The sequence below is a fragment of the Bos javanicus genome, chromosome 2, assembly GCF_032452875.1.
Source record: "Bos javanicus breed banteng chromosome 2, ARS-OSU_banteng_1.0, whole genome shotgun sequence".
NCBI lineage: Eukaryota > Metazoa > Chordata > Mammalia > Artiodactyla > Bovidae > Bos > Bos javanicus.
In genome coordinates this window covers 10,661,034-10,680,980 of record NC_083869.1, presented here as the reverse complement: position 1 = coordinate 10,680,980, position 19,947 = coordinate 10,661,034, and the positions used below count along the sequence as shown (strand labels likewise).

At 37.4% G+C, this 19,947-nt stretch overlaps 1 protein-coding gene across 1 annotated transcript in view; it reads left to right on the top strand.

The window, feature by feature from the left end:
- The window catches only part of FSIP2 (fibrous sheath interacting protein 2), a 149,125-nt gene extending 130,859 nt beyond the window's left edge, over nt 1–18,266 (top strand). The window contains exons 20-23 of the mRNA XM_061433413.1: nt 2,100–2,143; nt 10,089–10,132; nt 14,888–14,957; nt 18,061–18,266. Of these exons, the coding sequence (XP_061289397.1) occupies nt 2,100–2,143; nt 10,089–10,132; nt 14,888–14,957; nt 18,061–18,200 (298 nt within the window). The 3' untranslated portion in view covers nt 18,201–18,266. The remainder of the gene's footprint in view (nt 1–2,099; nt 2,144–10,088; nt 10,133–14,887; nt 14,958–18,060) is intronic.
- Nucleotides 18,267–19,947: the final 1,681 nt, after the last annotated feature.

The window sequence follows — 19,947 nt, the reverse complement described above, 5'->3', positions numbered from 1 at the left end:
AATGATAGTTGACACTCTCATCACTTCTATTCAATATATTACCAGAAGTCCTAGTCAAAACAATTAGGCAAGAAATAAAAGGTATCTAAATGGGAAGAGAATTAAAATGAGTTCTGCTCATAGATGATATTATCTTATATGTAGAAAACCAATGATGCCATACAAAAAAAAATACTTTTAAGAGAAATATATGAGTTAATCAAAGTTGCTAGATATAGAATTACCCAGAAGAAAACCATTGCATTTCTATACTCCAGTGAAAACTGAAAAACATACCTGGAAGAAATTTAAAAAGACACAAATTAACAGAAATATTCTGTTAAGATTTTAAAATAATACCCGAAGGATTGTGCACATTAAATGGAATCCTTATAAAAATTCTGACTTTTTACAGCAAAAGAAAAAACACATTTGAATATTTATATGGTATCTCAAAGGACTTCCAGTAGCCAAAACAATCCTGAAAAGAAAGAACAAACTTGGACTCCTTGTTACAAAACTTATTACAGAATCATGGTAATCAAAGCAATGTGGTGCTGACATAAAGACAGATATGTAGACCAATGGAATAAAATAAATAACCCAGAACAGATCTTTAATATATCAAATACTTTTTGATAAGCATCCCAAGACCATTAAATGGAGAAAAATGTCTTTTCAACAGATGGCGTTGGGAAAACTAGATAACCACACACAAAAATGAAGTTAGACCTTTACCTTATACTATGTAGAAAAACTAATTCAAAATGGGTCAAAGACACCTAAGTAAACTATAGAATTCTTGTAAGAAAACATAGAGGGAAAGCCCATGACATTGGATTTAGCAATAATTTCTTGGATATGATACTAGAAGTACAAGCAGTAAGAAAAAAACTAGATAAGTTTGACTGTATCAAAATTAGAAATTTTTGTGCTTCAAAGGAGAGTAAAAAGTCAGCACACAGAATGGGAGAATATAATTGCAAGTCATATATCTGATAACGAAGTACTATCCAGAATATATAAAGAACTCCTATAACTCAACAAAAACAAAAACAACCTGATTAAAAAATTAGGCAAAGGGCAGCTTGAATAGATACTTCCTCAAAGAGGATATATAAATGGGCAATAAGCTTGTAAAAAGATCCCCAGCATCACTGATCATTAGGGAAATGCAAATCAAAACCACAATGAGATGCTATTTCACACCCATGAGAATAGCTATAATCAAAAAACAAATTTGTTTTTTCATAAAATAACATGTTGGCAAGAATGTAAAGAAATCAGAACCCTCGCACAATGCACTGGGAATTTAAAATGGTATAGGCACTATTGAAAACAGTATGAGAGTTTGTGAAGAAAAAAAAAATTTAAGAGTTACCATATGATCCATCAATTCTACTTCTGGGTATATATTCCAAAGAATTGAAAACATGGACTCAAACAAATATTTTTATATTTATATTCATAGCATCATTATTCACAATAACCAAATCTTAGAAGCAACACAAGAGTCCACTGATGGATGAATGGATCAGCAAAATATGGTACATAATTTCAACAGAATATTTCTCAGTTTTAGAAAGGAAGGGCATCCTGACAAGGACACGTCACCTTGAAGACACTATGCTAAATGAATAAGTCAGTCACAAAGTAGCAAATTTATGATTCCACTTATATGAGATACCTAACTAGTCAGATCACATAGGCATAAGGTAAAATATGGGTTCCAGGGGATGGAGAGAGAGGGATGTACAGTGTTAGTATTTATGAATAAGGATTTATGAGTACAAAGTTTCAGTTTCAGGGGGAAATGAAGAAGTTCTAGAGATGGATGGTGGTGATAGTTGCACAGTAATGTGAATGTACTCAAGTATAAAACTGTACACTTAAAAATGGTAAGGATGATAAATTTTATGTGTATTTAACCAGAATTTTAAAATTGGGAAGAAAGTCAATTTAAAAATAATCTGCATTTGATTTGGAAACTCAGTGATACATTATTCCAGGTTTACCTCTGTATGGAGAATGAGGACAGATTGTGATTTTACTTAACCAGTAATTTCTTGATTCATTAAATACATTAAAAAATGAAATGTTCTTTTTCTCTTCTGTTTTAGTGAAACTGAAGATTATACTGCAGAGAGAACTAAAATTTTGGAAGGTTGGATTTATTCTTTTTCTTAATTTAAGGTAGAAACTATTCAGAAGGATACTCTACTGCTCTGATCAGTTTTTTTAAGTTATCAAGCCTGAAGTTGATACAACTTTTTCTTATGAGCTTATCTAATTTTAGAAAGGATCCAGTACTATATCATGCAGATGTTAAAATAAGTGAACTAGTTTATGTTATTATTAATGATGTTGGTCAAGAATATGATGTGATAAATGAATTTATGTTTACCATGCTCCTGTGAGAAATATCCACAAAATCAGGGTGTATATCATAGATTCTAGCTGAACCAGAAACCATGATACTAAGATTTAACAATTTATTTGAGAACTTATCCTATCTTTGTGCTTAACCAAATCAAAATGTACCCCTAAAAAAGGCCTTTAGAGCTAAATTCATATGTTTACATTTAAATGTGGCTAGTATGGACCTCACATTTTTTTTTTAACCTATAATAATATTGAGTGCTTAGAACATTTGTGTGAGGACTATCCAGCACTGTATTTGTTGAAACCTCAGGTAATTGATATGGTTCTAACAGTGGTAGCATGTCCAAGAATTTGAGTTTGTGCCTACTATATGAAGTGGCCTTTAAATCTGAACCACAAGTTTACCCTGGGTATTTTGAACATACAGCTCACTCAAGGTGTTACTTAAGAAACATTCTCTCAACTTGAGGGAGGAAATCATTTTTATTAAGATGGTTCATAAAATAACAGTAAGTACACCAGAATTCTGTAAACATACTACCAGATCAGATCAGATCAGTTGCTCAGTCATGTCCGACTCTTGGTGACCCCATGAATCACAGCATGCTAGGCCTCCCTGTCCATCACCAACTCCTGGAGTTCACTCAGACTCATGTCCATCGAGTCAGTGATGCCATCCAGCCATCTCATCCTCTGTGGTCCCCTTCTCCCCCTGCCCCCAATCCCTCCCAGCATCAGAGCCTTTTCCAATGAGTCAACTCTTCACATGAGGTGGCCAAAGTACTGGAGTTTCAGCTTTAGCATCATTCCTTCCAAAGAACACCCAGGGCTGATCTCCTTCAGAATGGACTGGTTGGATCTCCTTACAGTCCAAGGGACTCTCAAGAGTCTTCTTCAACACCACAGTTCAAAACCATCAATTCTTCAGTGCTCAGCCTTCTTCACAGTCCAACTCTCACATCCATACATGACCACAGGAAAAACCATAGCCTTAACTAGACGGACCTTTGTTGGCAAAGTAATGTCTATGCTTTTGAATATGCTATCTAGGTTGGTCATAATTTTCTTCCAAGGAGTAAGCGTCTTTTAATTTCATGGCTGCAATCACCATCTGGAGTGATTTTGGAGCCTAGAAAAATAAAGTCTGACACTGTTTCCACTGTTGCCCCATCTATTTCCCATGAAGTGATGGGACCGGATGCCATGATCTTCGTTTTCTGAATGTTGAGCTTTAAGCCAACTTTTTCACTCTCCACTTTCACTTTCATCAAGAGGCTTTTGAGTTCCTCTTCACTTTCTGCCATAAGGGTGGTGTCATCTGCATACCTGAGGTTATTGAGATTTCTCCCAGAAATCTTGATTCCAGCTTGTGTTTCTTCCAGTCCAGCGTTTCTCATGATGTACTCTGCATAGAAGTTAAATAAACAGGGTGACAATATACAGCCTTGACGAACTCCTTTTCCTATTTGGAACCAGTCTGTTGTTCCATATCCAGTTCTAACTGTTGCTTCCTGACCTGCATACAAATTTCTCAAGAGGCAGATTAGGTGGTCTGTATTCCCATCTCTTTCAGAATTTTCCACAGTTTATTGTGATCCACACAGTCAAAGGCTTTGGCATAGTCAATAAAGCAGAAATAGATGTTTTTCTGGAACTCTCTTGCTTTTTCTATGATCCAGCGGATGTTGGCAATTTGATCTCTGGTTCCTCTGCCTTTTCTAAAAGCAGCTTGAACATCAAGAAGTTCACGGTTCACATATTGCTGAAGCGTGGCTTGGAGAATTTTGAGCATTACTTTACTAGCATGTGAGATGAGTGCAATTGTGCGGTAGTTTGAGCATTCTTTGGAATTGCCTTTCTTTAGGATTGGAATGAAAACTGAAATTTTCCAGTCTTGTGGCCACTGCTGAGTTGTCCAAATTTGCTGGCATATTGAGTGCAGCACTTTCACAGCATCATCTTTCAGGATTTGGAATAGTTCAACTGGAATTCTATCACCTCCACTAGCTTTGTTCATAGTGATGCTTTCTAAGGCCCACTTGACTTCACATTCCAGGATGTCTGGCTCCAGGTCAGTGATCATACCATCGTGATTATCTGGGTCGTGAAGATCTTTTTGTACAGTTCTTCTGTGTATTCTTGCCATCTCTTCTTAATATCTTCTGCTTCTATTAGGTCCATACCATTTCTGTCCTTTATCGAGCTCATCTTTGCATGAAATGTTCCTTTGGTGTCTCTGATTTTCTTGAAGAGATCCCTAGTCTTTCCCATTCTGTTGTTTTCCTCTATTTCTTTGCACTGATCGCTGAAGAAGGCTTTCTTATCTCTTCTTGCTATTCTTTGGAACTCTGCATTCAGATGCTTATATCATTCCTTTTCTCCTTTGCTTTTCGCTTCTCTTCTTTTCACAGCTATTTGTAAGGCCTCCCCAGACAGCCATTTTGCTTTTTTGCATTTCTTTTCTATGGGAATGGTCTTGATCCCTGTCTCCTATACAATGTCATGAACCTCATTCCATAGTTCATCAGGCACTCTATCTATCAGATCTAGTCCCTTAAATCTATTTCTCACTTCCACTGTATAATCATAAGGGATTTGATTTAGGTCATATCTGGATGGTCTAGTGGTTTTCTCTACTTTCTTCAATGTAAGTCTGAATTTGGCAATAAGGAGTTCATGGTCTGAGCCACAGTCAGGTCCTGGTCTTGTTTTTGCTGACTGTATAGAGCTTCTCCATCTTTGGCTGCAAAGAATACAATCAGTCTGATTTCGGTGTTGACCATTTGGTGATGTCCATGTATAGAGTCTTCTTTTGTGTTGTTGGAAGAGGGTGTTTGTTATGACCAGTGCATTTTCTTGGCAAAACTCTATTAGTCTTTGCCCTGCTTCATTCTGTATTCCAAGGCCAAATTTGCTGGTTATTCCAGGTGTTTCTTGACTTCCTACTTTTGCATTCCAGTCCCCTATAAAACAAACAAACAAACATACTATAACCCAGTGTTAAAATAATCACTGTATGATTCCCATATTATGGAATCCTAGGCTGTTTAGAGTCAGACAAAAATCACTTAATATAACTTCCTTCATTGTTTACATGAGGAAATTCAAGCTCAGGGTGAGGAAGTGACTTGTCCAAGGTTACTTTAAGTCACAGGCAGAGCCTAGTCTAGATCCCATGTCTTCTGACCCTAAATTCAGGGTTTTGTTTATTCCAGCTTCGTTGCAATTATCAAGCTTAATTCTTATATCCTTCAGTAATATTGCAGCTGTCCAATTAATTCATTCAGAAATAGTCACTGAGCACCTCCTTTCTGTTCTAAAATCCTATATGTGAATAAGACTGATAGAGTCCTCAACATCATAGAATTTACATTATAACTTGAGGCAGAGCAGCAAAGATAATTACAGGTATAAGTATTTCCCATCCCATCTGAAACAAAAACCAAAGAAATTACAGTGGCATGCAAAACCCTACATCATCTAGACATTACCCTAAACCCCTATTATCACCTCCTTGGTTTCCCTTCCTGGCTCACAGTGTCCTAGCCTCACTGACATTCTGCTAGTCCTTAAACATTCCAGGAATTCAGCATCTCTGTACTTGCTGATCCTCATGTAGCTTTCTTGTAGATTCTTCAAGCAAGAATACTGGAATAGGTTGCCATTTCCTTCTCCAGGAGATCTTCCCCACCCAGGGAATGACCCAGGTCTCCTGCATTGTAGGCAGACACTTTACCTACCGTCTAGGCCACCAGGGAAGTCTAAAGTGAAGTCGCTCAGTTGTGTCCGACTCTTTGCGACCCATGGACGGAGTAGCCTGGGAATTTTCAGGCAAGAATACTGGAGTGGGTTGCCATTTCTTTCTCCAGAGAATATTCCCAACCCAGGGATCGAACCCAGGTTTCCCACATTGTAGACAGAGGCTTTACCATCTGAGCCACCAAGGAAGCCAAGGAAGCCTTCCTCCTGTATCTACATTGCTTATTCTTTACCTTCAGAAACTGAGATGTCACCTGCTCAGTGAAGTCTTCTTGGACCACACTCTTTTAAATTGTAACCTCATTGTCAAGTTCAGTTCAGTCGCTCAGTCTTATCCAATTCTTTGCGACCCCATGAATAGCAGCACGCCAGGCCTCCCTGTCCATCACCATCTCCCGGAGTTCACTCAAACTCATGTCCATCGAGTCGGTGATGCCATCCAGCCATCTCATCCTCTGTCATCCCCTTTTCCTCCTGCCCCCAATCCCTCCCATCATCAGAGTCTTTTCCAATGAGTCAACACTTTGCATGAGGTTGCCAAAGTATTGGAGTTTCAGCTTTAGCATCATTCCTTCCAAAGAACACCCAGGGCTGATCTCTTTCAGAATGGACTTGTTGGATCTCCTTGCAGTCCAAGGGACTCTCAAGAGTCTTCTCCAACACCACAGTTCAAAAGCATCAATTCCTCGGCACTCTGCTTTCTTCACAGTCCAACTCTCACATCCATACATGACCACTGGAAAAACCATAGCCTGGACTAGACGGACCTTTGTTGGCAAAGTAATGTCTCTGCTTTTGAATATGCTATCTAGGTTGGTCATAACTTTCCTTCCAAGGAGTAAGTGTCTTTTAATTTCATGGCTGCAATCACCATCTGCAGTGATTTTGGAGCCCAAGAAAATAAAGTTTGATATGGTTTCCCCATCTATTTCCCATGAAGTGATGGGACCAGATGCCATGATCTTCGTTTTCTGAATGTTGAGCTTTAAGCCAACTTTTTCACTCTCCACTTTCACTTTCATCAAGAGGCTTGTTAGTTCCTCTTCACTTTCTGCCATAAGGATGGTGTCATCTGCATATCTGAGGTTATTGAGATTTCTCCCGGCAATCTTGATTACAGCTTGTGCTTCTTCCAGCCCAGCATTTCTCATGATGTACTCTGCATATAAGTTAAATAAGCAGGGTGACAGTATACAGCCTTGATGTACTCCTTTTCCTATTTGAAACCAGTCTGTTGTTCCATGTCCAGTTCTAACTGTTGCCTCCTGAACTGCATATAGGTTTCTCAAGAGGCAGGTCAGGTGGTCTGGTATTCCCGTCTCTTGAAGACTTTTCTGCAGTTTATTGTGATCCACACAGTCACAGGCTTTGACATAGTCAATAAAGCAGAAATAGATGGTTTTCTGGAACTCTCTTGCTTTTTGGATGATCCAGCAGATGTTGGCAATTTGATCTCTGGTTCCTCTGCCTTTTCTAAAACCAGCTTGAACATCTGGAAGTTCACGGTTCATGTATTGCTGAAGCCTGGCTTGGAGAATTTTGAGCATTACTTTACTAGCATGTGACATGAGTGCAATTGTGCTGTAGTTTGTGCATTCTTTGGCATTGCCTTACTTTGGGATTGGAATGAAAACTGATATTTTCCAGTCCTGTGGCCACTGCTGAGTTGTCCAAATTTGTTGGCATATTGAGTGCAGCACTTTCACAGCATCATCTTTCAGGATTTGAAATCGCTCAAATGGAACTCCATCACCTCCACTAGCTTTGTTCATAGTGATGCTTTCTAAGGCCCACTTGACTTCACATTCCAGGATGTCTGGCTCTAGGTCAGTGATCATACCATCATGATTATCTTGGTCGTGAAGATTTTTTTTGTACAGTTCTTCTGTGTATTCTTGCCACCTCTTCTTAATATCTTCTGCTTCTATTAGGTCCATACCATTTCTGTCCTTTATTGAGACCATGTTTGCATGAAATGTTCCCTTGGTATCTCTAATTTTCTTGAAGAGATCTCTAGTCTTTCCCATTCTGTTGTTTTCCTCTATTTCTTTGCATTGATCATGGAGGAAGGCTTTCTTATCTCTTCTTGCTATTCTTTGGAACTCTGCATTCAGATGCTTATATCTTGCCTTTTCTCCTTTGCTTTTCACTTCCCTTCTTTTCACAGCTATTTGTAAGGCCTCCCCAGACAGCCATTTTGCTTTTTTGCATTTCTTTTCTGTGGGAATGGTCTTGATCCCTGTCTCCTGTACAATGTCACGAACCTCATAGTCCATAGTTCATCAGGCACTCTATCTATCTGATGTAGTCCCTTAAATTCATTTCTCACTTCCACTGTATAATCATAAGGGATTTGATTCATTGTCAAGATGGCAGTGCATATTCTGCTTCTTTGCTTTTTTTTCTCCCTAGCTCTTATTACTGTATGACAGACTTCATTTTTTTTTTCACTATCTCCTTCTAGAATATAAGCTCAATGAAGATCAAATCTATATCCCAAAGGGTCTAAAACAAGCTTATAGTAGGTGGAAGCAGTAAATAAGGGAGACTATGGGAATAACTAAAGAGAGTACACAAGAATTCTGTTTTGAATATGTTAAGATATTAGACATTTAAGTTGAGATGTCACATAAGCCGTAGGATATTTAAATCTTGAGTTGAATGACAAGATTAAGGTTGAACATTTTAGTTTATAGTTTTATATACACTATAAAATATTCCTAATTTTAGTTTATAGTTTTATATAGAATATAGAAGAAAATCTCAAATAACTTGAATCTGAATATCCTAGGATCCTAAACTAGCAGGAATTTTTCTGTGACTTTTCATCAAAACAAATTCCTAGTACATCCTGGAAAGTTGATAGTCACCTAACCTAGAAACATAAAAACCTGTGTTTGGAATGACAGCCATGGTAGTAAATCCAAATGTCCTCAGTCATTTAAATGTAAGTTCAATTATGTGCAATATAGAGTTAGGGACTTTAGAAATATTATTAACCAACAATGAAATTTTGCCAACCTTGTCAGGTAAGTCAGATAATTAGCTCTTCTCTTGAGTTAACTGAGGTCTTGCTACTGTTTTGTTTTTCCAGAACCTAAATTGATCCTAACAAACATGTATTGACTCTTGATGAGTACATGTCTATAAAATGCATAGTTTTTTATACATGAGATATCCCATTAAGTCTTCTTCAGACAGAGACAGGAAAATAGTCTCATTCACAGTCTACAAAGGGGAGGAAACTGGGAGAGAAGTCAGATTAAATTCAACAATGTCCTCACAGCTCTAAGTAGTAAAGCTAAGACTTAAACTCAGGTTTTCTGATGCCCCAGCAGGTGAACTGCCTTCTTAGTGATGGGTCTTTGTGAAACGTATCTCCTAGTATCATTTCTACCTCCTTGGGTTGATTTTTTTACTGGTGTCGACTTCCCCTGAAATTTAGGCAACTTTTAGTTGTGCAGCAACTCCACCAGGTTTCCTCTTGGTATTGTCTCAAAATTCTCCTGATTCTCACTCAGAATATTTCATGAGACTAGCTCTTTGTTCCAAGTGTCTGCTTTTAATTAGCTATGTAGAATCAAAGAGTGCTAAAGCTGGAAAGGCCCTTAGGAATCACATATAGGGTAATTTCTTATTTTACATGTAAAATAAATAATAAAGAGGCCCATAGGGATTGAGTGGTCATTCTTAGATTTATAGTTATTAAGTTATAGAACCTGTCTTTCCTATGACATCACACTTCATCTTTCATAATTCCTAAAAGAAAGGCTAAAATATGCCACATACATCTAGGGATCTCACCTATTTCAGTTTTATTCACATTGTCTGTGCACTGAAACAAGCACTTCTATTAGCCTAATTCTATGACTTTTCAGTGAAAAACAATAAGATCAGGTTTGTGTCAGTGTTATTTGTGCCTCAGAAAGAATACTATTTTTTTCCTGTTTTTTTCTTCTTCTCCACAGCAAGTTCTCAGGAACAAAAGCCAGAAAATTCAAACAGTGTTAAGGTAAGTATTTTTTCTATACCTTATAATTAGAATATATGAGGCCATTTGAGTATATTCTGTTTTAAGCAATAACCATGTGGTGCTATTTGAGGGGCATCAGGAAGTATTCCCCTATTTGCAATTTCTTCATACTCAAATCTCTCCTCCAGGCTAAGACTTGTCCATGGTACCCAAGAAATCTGTCAATTCTCACCTTAGGGTTAAGCTATCATTCCTTGCTTAAGTGCACAGGATAAGCCACTATTCCTCCTTAGCACCTGAGAACAATTCCATTCCTTAACTCTGTTACTGCAGTCACTAGAGGAAATCTGAGAAGGAATGGGTCATTTGGCCCTTCAGTGCAGATGTTGACTGCAGCCATGAAATTAAAAGATGCTTACTCCTTGGAAGGAAAGTTGTGACCAACCTAGATAGCATATTCAAAAGCAGAGACATGACTTTGCCAACAAAGGTCCGTCTAGTCAAGGCTATGGTTTTTCCAGTAGTCATGTATGTATGTGAGAGTTGGACTGTGAAGAAGGCTGAGCACTGAAGAATTGATGCTTTTGAACTGTGGTGTTGGAGAAGACTCTTGAGAGTCCCTTGGACTACAAGGAGATCCAACCAGTCCGTTCTGAAGGAGATCAGCCCTGGGATTTTTTTGGAAGGAATGATGCTAAAGCTGAAACTCCAGTACTTTGGCCACCTCATGCAAAGAGCTGACTCATTGCAAAAGACTCTGATGCTGGGAGGGATTGGGGCAGGAGGAGAAGGGAACGACAGAGGATGAGATGGCTGGATGGCATCACTAACTCGATGGACGTGAGTCTGAGTGAACTCCGAGAGTTGGTGATGGACAAGGAGGCCTGGTGTGCTGCAATTCATGGGGTTGCAAAGAGTCGGACACGACTGAGCGACTGAACTGAACTGAAGGCAAGTAGACCCAAGTGAGGGATTTGGTGGAGGGAGGGAAGAAACAGAAGCTTCAAAAATGGAAGAGAGCAGGTTATAAGAAATAAATGCTGATTTCATTTATTTATCTGCATTCCTAAGGACTGACTGCCTGAAGACAGTTTTCCGAAAGACCCAGCCAGCTAGGCTCCACTGTAAACTCAGAAAGTGTCCTCCTTCCTAATCCTCTTTAGAAAGTTTTCAAAGAGTCCCCAAGCTACAAATCCTCTTATGTTGTGGTTGTTTCTTGGCTCAATTTAATCCTATTTTTAAGCAAATCTCCCTAACTCCATGATACCCAATCCATTGATTATCCAGTCACTTCTTATTACCAGAGTAATTTTCAGAGTCAAATCTTACAACTCATACTTAAGATAACTTTTACCACATCTCTAAAGATGTTGGGTTAGTTCCTCACTCAACCTAATCTTCATTTTTAAACTAAAATATCTGTTTGACAACCTCAGGCTTCACTTAGGCCATGTTTTCCAAGTAATATCAAATGTCACTAAAATGGAGACAATCTCTAGTCTAAGGACCTGATTAACAGGCTATTCCTTGTGCCAATCTGAACTGCTGGCTAATCTACACACTTTTAGCTCCTGTCCTTTTTCTTCACTTAACTGTTTTTCCATGGTAAAATTGTGCTTACAGTTTTTATTCAGCCCAGTTCTGAGAAAGGTAAAGTAAAGCACATTCCAGTTGTGCCTCTCACTGATTAAACTCTCTAGACAACTACCAAGGGCCATGAAAAGCAACTAATTGAGTAGCTTGGGGCAGGAAATCAGAACTCCAAAACCCTTATGAGTTTCGTGGGTTTTTTCCTCTCACATCTCCTAGCATAGACCCAGGGCAGTTCAAATCCTGTACATAGAGGGAATGGATAAAATAAGAAAGCTCCAAGAGAAACCATGGCTCTCTTACGACAATTAGGAAGAAGTACCTATGAAATGGAAAGTAGGGAGGCTCACTTTTCACCACCATTTCCCCTCTTCTGCCCTCTCTCAAGGCAAGATTTAGCCATGAACCTGTACAACAGTGGCAACAAAGCTGTGAGGCACTTAAGACTGAGAGAAAATCCTTCTCTCTGACCAGAGGAATTAGTCTCCAGCAACATGAAGAACACTAGGGGGAAACCTGCCACGTTTTTCTCTGCCTTCTTTTGCTACTTTACCCTGGACATCAATACCATCATGGGATGTGTGAGACGGCACCCAGGAAGGCTAGAGCCATAGCATTCTGAACATAGAATCAGAATAGGGGACTGTTGAGAATCAGAGACACTGAAATCAAAGAGAAGAGGGACATGAAAAAGGAACCCCTCCAAATCTGTTTTTATAAAGTGTCTCCTGAGATGTGCATGCAAGGAACTGACTTGATGTTCTATAGACAAAAGGCTATAGAAACTGAACTATAGTCTTAACAGAGATACACACTAAAAAATACTGCCAAGACTGAAAACTAAATTTACATTGGAACCACTGTCACAGAAGGCGGGGTAGGATGTGTGTTCTGAACTTTAATGGGTTAATTAACTACTTAAAAAAAAAAAATCAACCCTCTACAGAGGATTTTAACAGTTCTTAGAATCATAGAAATTGTTCAAAAAGGTCAGGATACAATACAATATTACTCAACATACAAAGAACTAAGACAGTGTCTATAAATTTAAGGCAAAAGAAAAAGATGCCAACTCCAACATAGGCAAGATTTTTAAATTTTCAAATAAAAACTTTAAGTGATATTAAATTTAATCAGGCTTCATTGGTTTATTTTTGTTTTCGTTTTCTTTATTCTAGGAGGTGAGTCAAAAAGATCAAATAGGACCCAACTAAATTTAAAAGCTTTTGCACAGCAAAGGAAACCATAAGTAAGACAAAAAACAACCCTAAGAATGGAAGAAAATATTTGCAAAGCAATTGACAAAGGATTAACCTCCTAAATATACAAACAGTTCATGTAGCTCAATATCAAAGAAATAATGCAACCAAAAAATTGACAGAAGACATAAATAGACATTTCTCCAAAGAAGACATACAGATGGCCAACAAACACATGAAAAGATGCTCAACATCACTAATTATTAGAGAAATGCAAATCAAATCCATGAGATATCACCTCACACCAGTCAGAATGGCCATGATCAGAAGACACATGCATCCCAATGTTCCTTGCAGCACTGTTTAAAATAGATGTGACATGGAATTAACCTAAATGTCACAGAGAGATGGACAAAGACAATGTAGAACATACATACAATGAAATATTACTCAGCCATCTAAAGGAATGGAACTGGGTCATTTGTAGAGACATGGAGAGACCTAGAGATTGTCATACAGAGTGAAGTAAATCTGAGAGAAAAACAAATATTGTATAATGTCACTTACATGTGGAATCTAGAAGAATGGTACAGATGAACTTATCTGCAGAGCAGAAATAGAGACACAGATGTAGAAAACAGATTTATGGTTACCAAGGGTGGTGGGGAAGTGAGGGTTGAGATGAGTTGGGAGATTTGGACTGCCGTACATACACTGCCATGTACAAAACAGATAACTAATGAGCGCCTGCTGTATAGCACAGGGAACTCAGTGTTCTCTGGTGACCTAAATGGGGAAAAGTCCAAAGAAGAGGGGATCCAGGCACAGCTGATTCTCTTAGCTACATAGCAAAATCTAACACAACATTGTAAAACAACTACAAGAAAATTTTTTTAAAAAGAACCTATAATTTTTTATTAACAAGGTTATTTTAACAATGTTCCATGAAGTAGCAGCAAATATTCTTGAATCTCATGTAATGCTGGAAGTTCTTAGCAGAACTTAAGTATATTTATTCATCTGAGACACATGGCACCATCAGCTTCCTTCTTATAGAATAGGTATTATCAACTCTGATTCTCACACAATAGAGTCATGTGTTTTTCTTTAGTATCAATATCTTCCCCACCTTCAGGGACTTCAATTCCATGGTGTTATGGGCCCAGGGATTCATATTTAAAAAAAAAAAAAAAGATTTCATAGATAATTCTACTGTGCAGCCAATGCTGAGAATATGTTCTTTACAGTCTCTGCTCCATTTCACTCTTCAAGTATCTTGTTCAAAATATCTCAAACTCTGCCTCAAATCCTCTTGGAGGAGCTGTGGTAGAACTCATTAATATCTGGTGGTCTTTTCATAATCTATACACACGGCATTTTGTGGTGCATATATTTAGCCTTACTTCATTGACTTATTTCCTTTTTAAATTACTAGCATTCTAGAATAGCTACAGTGAAATCTTGCTACCTGTCCCAGGCTATTTCATGCCTTTCTGGGGAAATTGCTTCTTTTGCATTCAAAGACATGATAAAGTCCTATGGAATAAAGCTAGTATCTGAGCCATGTTCCCTGCTCTAGATCCACACAGCCACTTGACTTCTCTTTGGAAACAGCTAAGATTTCCATAAAAGGAAGAGTTATGTAGTAAACATCTATTTCCTTCTCTTATCTTTATTATCAGAAAATAATCTATAACTTACTACTCATTGCAGTTTATCCCAAAGAGGAGGAGGGAGAGACACAGCTGACATTTTTTTTTGTCTGTTATGATACCTGAGCCTTCAATTATTTGGTAGTCAAGCTTGGTTCATATCTATGATAAGGGTCAATCCTAGCCATATAATTGGCAAAATGTATGAGTCTCAGATAATAATTGTTACTGCAGAACACAGAAGTCATATAAAATGCTATAATGATTATGCTACATCTCTTGAGGATTTCTAGGTATCTCTAGTATGTAGTATCTAACAAAAGGTTGAATCAGTACTTTGCTTTGTCTTGCAGTTTATCACCATTTTTGAAGGAAACAAGAATATTCTTCACAGTATGAATCCCTCAAAAGAAGTCATTTCAGGTATAAAATATGTTATGCTTTTAACATTACTTCTAGAATAAGTACATTACTTCTCCTTTGCAGTTTTGATGCACGTTATCAATATGAGATTGCTATATATTAAAATACAAATATTATATATAAATATTAAGATATTATTTCCACTTGCAGTTTACTATGCAATTCTTAAACCAAAGAGGTAATAGGTAATGGAACTAACATTGATTAGGTATCAGCTATCTTCATTTTACTAAAGAAAAAGTGAGAATAACTTATTCAAGGCCACCCCAAGCTAGTAAGCTACAGCGCTGGGGTTCAAATACAGATCTGCCAGACTTCAAAGCCTGAGCTCATTCAGCATGACCATAGCTGACATACTCAAATGATCACAGGAGCTAAGTAGGTGACAAACAAGAGCAGTATTTGAGCAGGGGTCCATGGCATGCTCCATCTGAAGAAAGGAGCTGTTACTCATGTCCAGTCATTGGCATGCTGGCTTGTTGCCAGGCCTTCTAATTCAGGTCTTAGCATTTTTCAGAAGAAAGTAGAGACAGTTTTGTGTGAAAAATCCTGACTTTCAGATTTTATGACGTAATTTCAAAACACCTGATGAATGAAATAAAACTTGTTTATATCTCCTACACCATATAGTATTCCCTCTGCAAGTCTTAGAACCCTAATTTACAAATGAGAAATGGAGGTAAATAACTATCAGAGGTTATACAGCCAAGAAATGGAGAGCTTTTAGGGTTCAAAAACATATCTTCTTTCTTTTGTCTTACATTCTTTCTTCCCTCTACACTGTGGATCCATATAGTTGCCATTGCGTCCCAGAACTAGGTCCTTAGTGGGTAATGACCAAAGATACCTTATAGTTTTGTTGTGAAAAAAACTATTAATTGATAAACACAAGAGTTCACTGTTCACTCTGGGAATGATGCTATTAACCTAGTACACCAGCCACCCCCCAGTCTTCTAATAGTGAATATGGATTTGGGCAGTCTTTGGTGTGTTTCTAGAAACTGCTTTACAACACTGGAACCACCCAGAATACCTTTTTGACTCTGAAGATTCCCAGACCCTCTATAGCCTGGCTAAGTTAGTATCTTGGAGTAATGATGCCCAGAAATCTGCATTTTTAACAAGATCACCAAGTTTTCAGAACATTAACCCTTACCTCTCCGATGAGAATTTCAGAAGCCTTGTCATAATGCCTCAGTCATGTTAGAAAAATTTTTATCTTTCCTTTTCAGAATGTACATTTTTCTCTTTCATCCATACTTCTGTCTTTTTGCTACAGATTTTGGCTTTTTCCTTTTTAAGTTTTAGATAATTTAAAAAACAATAGCACAGGAAAAATCTAAACAGAGGCTTCCCAGGTGGCTCAGTGGTAAAGAAGCTGCCTGCCAATGCAGGAGACTCAGGAGACAGATTCAATCCCTGGGTTGGTAAGATCCACTGGAGAAGGAAATGGTAACACACTCCACTATTCTTGCCTGAACAAAAAATCCCACAGACAGAAGAGCCTGGTGGGCCATAGTCCATAGGGTTGTAAAGAGCCGGACATGACTGACAAACGGGGCATGCACTAAAAACCTAAACATAGTTTTTTTTTTATTCTTTATTGTGTTGGCTTTCTTGGACTTCCCTGATGATTCAGATGGTAAAGAATCTGCCTGAAATGCAGGAGACCCAGGTTTGAACCCTGGGTCAGGAAGAGCCCCTGGAGAAGGGAATGGCAACCCACTCCAGTATTTTTGCCTGGAGAATTACATGAATAGAGGAGCCTACCAGGCTACAGTCCATGGATCACAAAGAGCTGGACACAGCTGAGCAACTAACACTTTCACTTTTCACATCTGACAGCTTTAAATTTGCTGTTAGCTGTGTTAGCTTTTCAGGGGCTTCCCAGGTGGGTCAGATGTAAAGAACCTGTCTGCCAGTGCAGGAGACACAGGAGACCTGGGTTCGATCCCTGAGCCAGAAAGATACCCTGGAGAGGGAAATGCCAATCCATTCCAGTATTCTTGTCTGGAGAATCCCATGGACAGATGAGCCTGGCAGGTTACAGTCCATGGGATCACAGAAGAGTCAGACGTGACTTAGTGACTAAACAACATTTTTGCTTAACCATAGAAGATCACCTTGCTAGAAAAAACAAATGTAGTAACTATAAGAGGTATAGTCATGAATTCTGGCGTGAAGTGGAAATAAGAAAAGATGGGCTTTTACTATCATGTGTGCTTTCATGTCCTGTCACATCCTATCATAAGTTTTCATAAAAGTACATAAGTATTCACCTCTGTCTTTACATGTAAAATACTCATTTTGTTAAATTTTAATATGATATTCTCTAAGAGTCCACGCCCTGAAGAAGTGATAAGTGAAAGTGAAGTTGCTCAGTCGTGTCCGACTCTTAGCAACCCCATGGACTGCAGCCCACCAGGCTCCTCCATCCATGGGATTTTCCAGGCAAGAGTACTGGAGTGGGTTGCCATTTCCTTCTCCAAATCCCATGTGATACAGAACAATAATTCCAAATGGAAACTTTTATTATCCATACAGTCTCCTTTCACACGACAAAAGAAATCACATGAAGTCAGTCAACTAAAAATTTACCCGAAGTCATGAGAAATAATAGCAGTTTTAATGCACTTCTGTTTTCAACTGAGCACTCTGAAATAGTCTCGCTGTGTTGAGTTGAAAGTTATCAGTACTCTCTATGTGAGTTTAACTCATTACCTTTTCGGAGGTTCTTCTGCTACAAAAAGAAAGGTATTCTTTAAACACCTGATTAGAGAAGTATCAGAGTAGAGCAGGTATAATGATGCCATGAAAGGCAGAAAGCTGGACCCTATGGAAGTGAGATGACTTTCTACTAATGTGACTTTGGGCAGGGTTTCTAACTTCATCAAGATTCATATCCAAAAATGAGAATATCATTCTGTTTCCTTCACAGGGGTGTTAGAAGGATCAAATCAACAGAATCTTTGTGAATATTTTTTAAATCCCATAATTTATTTTATAAATGTCAATTTCTGAATTCTAAATCATTAATCCTATGGTATTACTGTCTCAACTAGAATGTCTAATAAATATCTATACTGCTTTGCTTTGTCCACAGAAACTTCCAGGTCTGATGTTCCCAAACAAGGATCTAAAATGCTGGCAAAGGTATCTTCAGCTCTGTCAAAGGTGTTTTCTCGAAATATTAACACCAATATTTCCAAATCTTCCTCACCACCTCACCAGAATGAGCATTGAAGTTTTTATACCTGATATTACTATGCTTACTTCCCTTATAAAATAAAATGTTTTTTAAAACATTAACATAGTGTCCAATAAGATGATTCCTATAACTCTGAGCAAAAAATTAAGAGCAAGAAAAATAGAGACCTGAGTAACAAAATTTTGACAATGCTTCTGATTAGAATTTTGGTATAAGGAGATGCTGAGTTCTGGTATTACATACATGCTATGAAGATAAAGAGACAAAAAGTATATCAAGTAAATCAGTCAGCCCTCATTACCCAGCAGAAAATGAACTTGAATTTTTTCCTATTAAATTTCCAGAGGGTATGTTCACCAAAATAGTCAGCAAGCTGAGATAAAACTCAAGCTGAATTCTCTGACACAGATACGAAACTGATTGGTTCACTAGAAAAGATGTATTTGTATGTTCAAATAAGAAGTATCTCTAACCAACTACAGGTAAAATTTCATCAGTTTATAAAACACCTGCCAAATAGAAATATGTAACTATTGATAAGAACTATCAAGAAGAATAACTATCAAGAAGAATCACTGTGGAAAAAATATTATATATACATAAGATAACCCCTCTCCTTAAAAACCCTTTTCAGACAAGGTACCTTTTTGGATAAAATACCATCAATAAACAAATTGTTGGTCAGTAAAGTTATTAAATTCTTTATATAGACACCTTATATGAGCATAGATCTCAAGATTCTATTTGTAAAAACATAAAAAGTACTGAGGAAAACTTAACAAGATGGATCATTAGTACAGTGATAAAGGAATTTTTTTAATATCAGTTAACTTGCTACTTTGTGATATGGATCCAAATTTATTCAGAATATTTGCTCCTGGGTTTTAAAAGTCTTTTGAAAAGATCCAAAAGGTGGACCAAACAGTAAAGAATGTCAGTCATCACCATTATCTATCCCAGTGCCGACTCATACATTTTCAGAGAATGTGATAGCTTCTCTTTTCTCTATATAATATTCTTGACAGTAGCCAGCATTAAAGCAGAAACATCTGAGAAAATTTTGTTTTACACTATTGGATTTCCTTTAATAAATTTAGTCAGTGAGGTTATGACAGATAGTTCCAGAAGAAAAAATGTAATTATAAAGAATTTTTATATTCCAGTGATGATGAAGATACTCAATTAGTAATTTACTCTATTTATAATAATTTCTTATAAATTATTTGATCTAAAAGGTCATAAAAAATCATGTACACTATAGATGTAGATCTTTTAAAAAATGATAGTTGATAAGAAATCATTGGCAGTCCAGATCAAAACTATTTTCAGGAGAACTAATTCTACCAGTGTGCATAAATATCCAACCAAACCACCGGTTGTCCCCAGCTTTAGAAATTCCATGCTTTCAGGTTGTCTTTTAACATAAAAAAGTTTTACCATAAATTATTTTTAATCAAAGCTCCTCATTCATGTTTTCAAAAGTTGATGAGGAAATAAGCAAACCTTTAGCAAATCTGATTCTAAGGTACTCTGATTTACATACTTCTCTAATTAAAGATTTAACATGTAAGAGTAATGTACTCTCTGATAGGTTTTTAATGATGAAAGAAATTTCCAGTTTTCTCCAACTGAGGTAGAAAAAGAAGCATAAAGTTCAGAATTCTTGAAGCTGTCAAAATTATGGAAAAAGTGATTTAAATTATTCATAAATTTAAGTTCTAGGAAAAACCTTAATCCAGAAAAGTTTCTATAACATGTCATGTGTTGAATAAACTTTGTAGC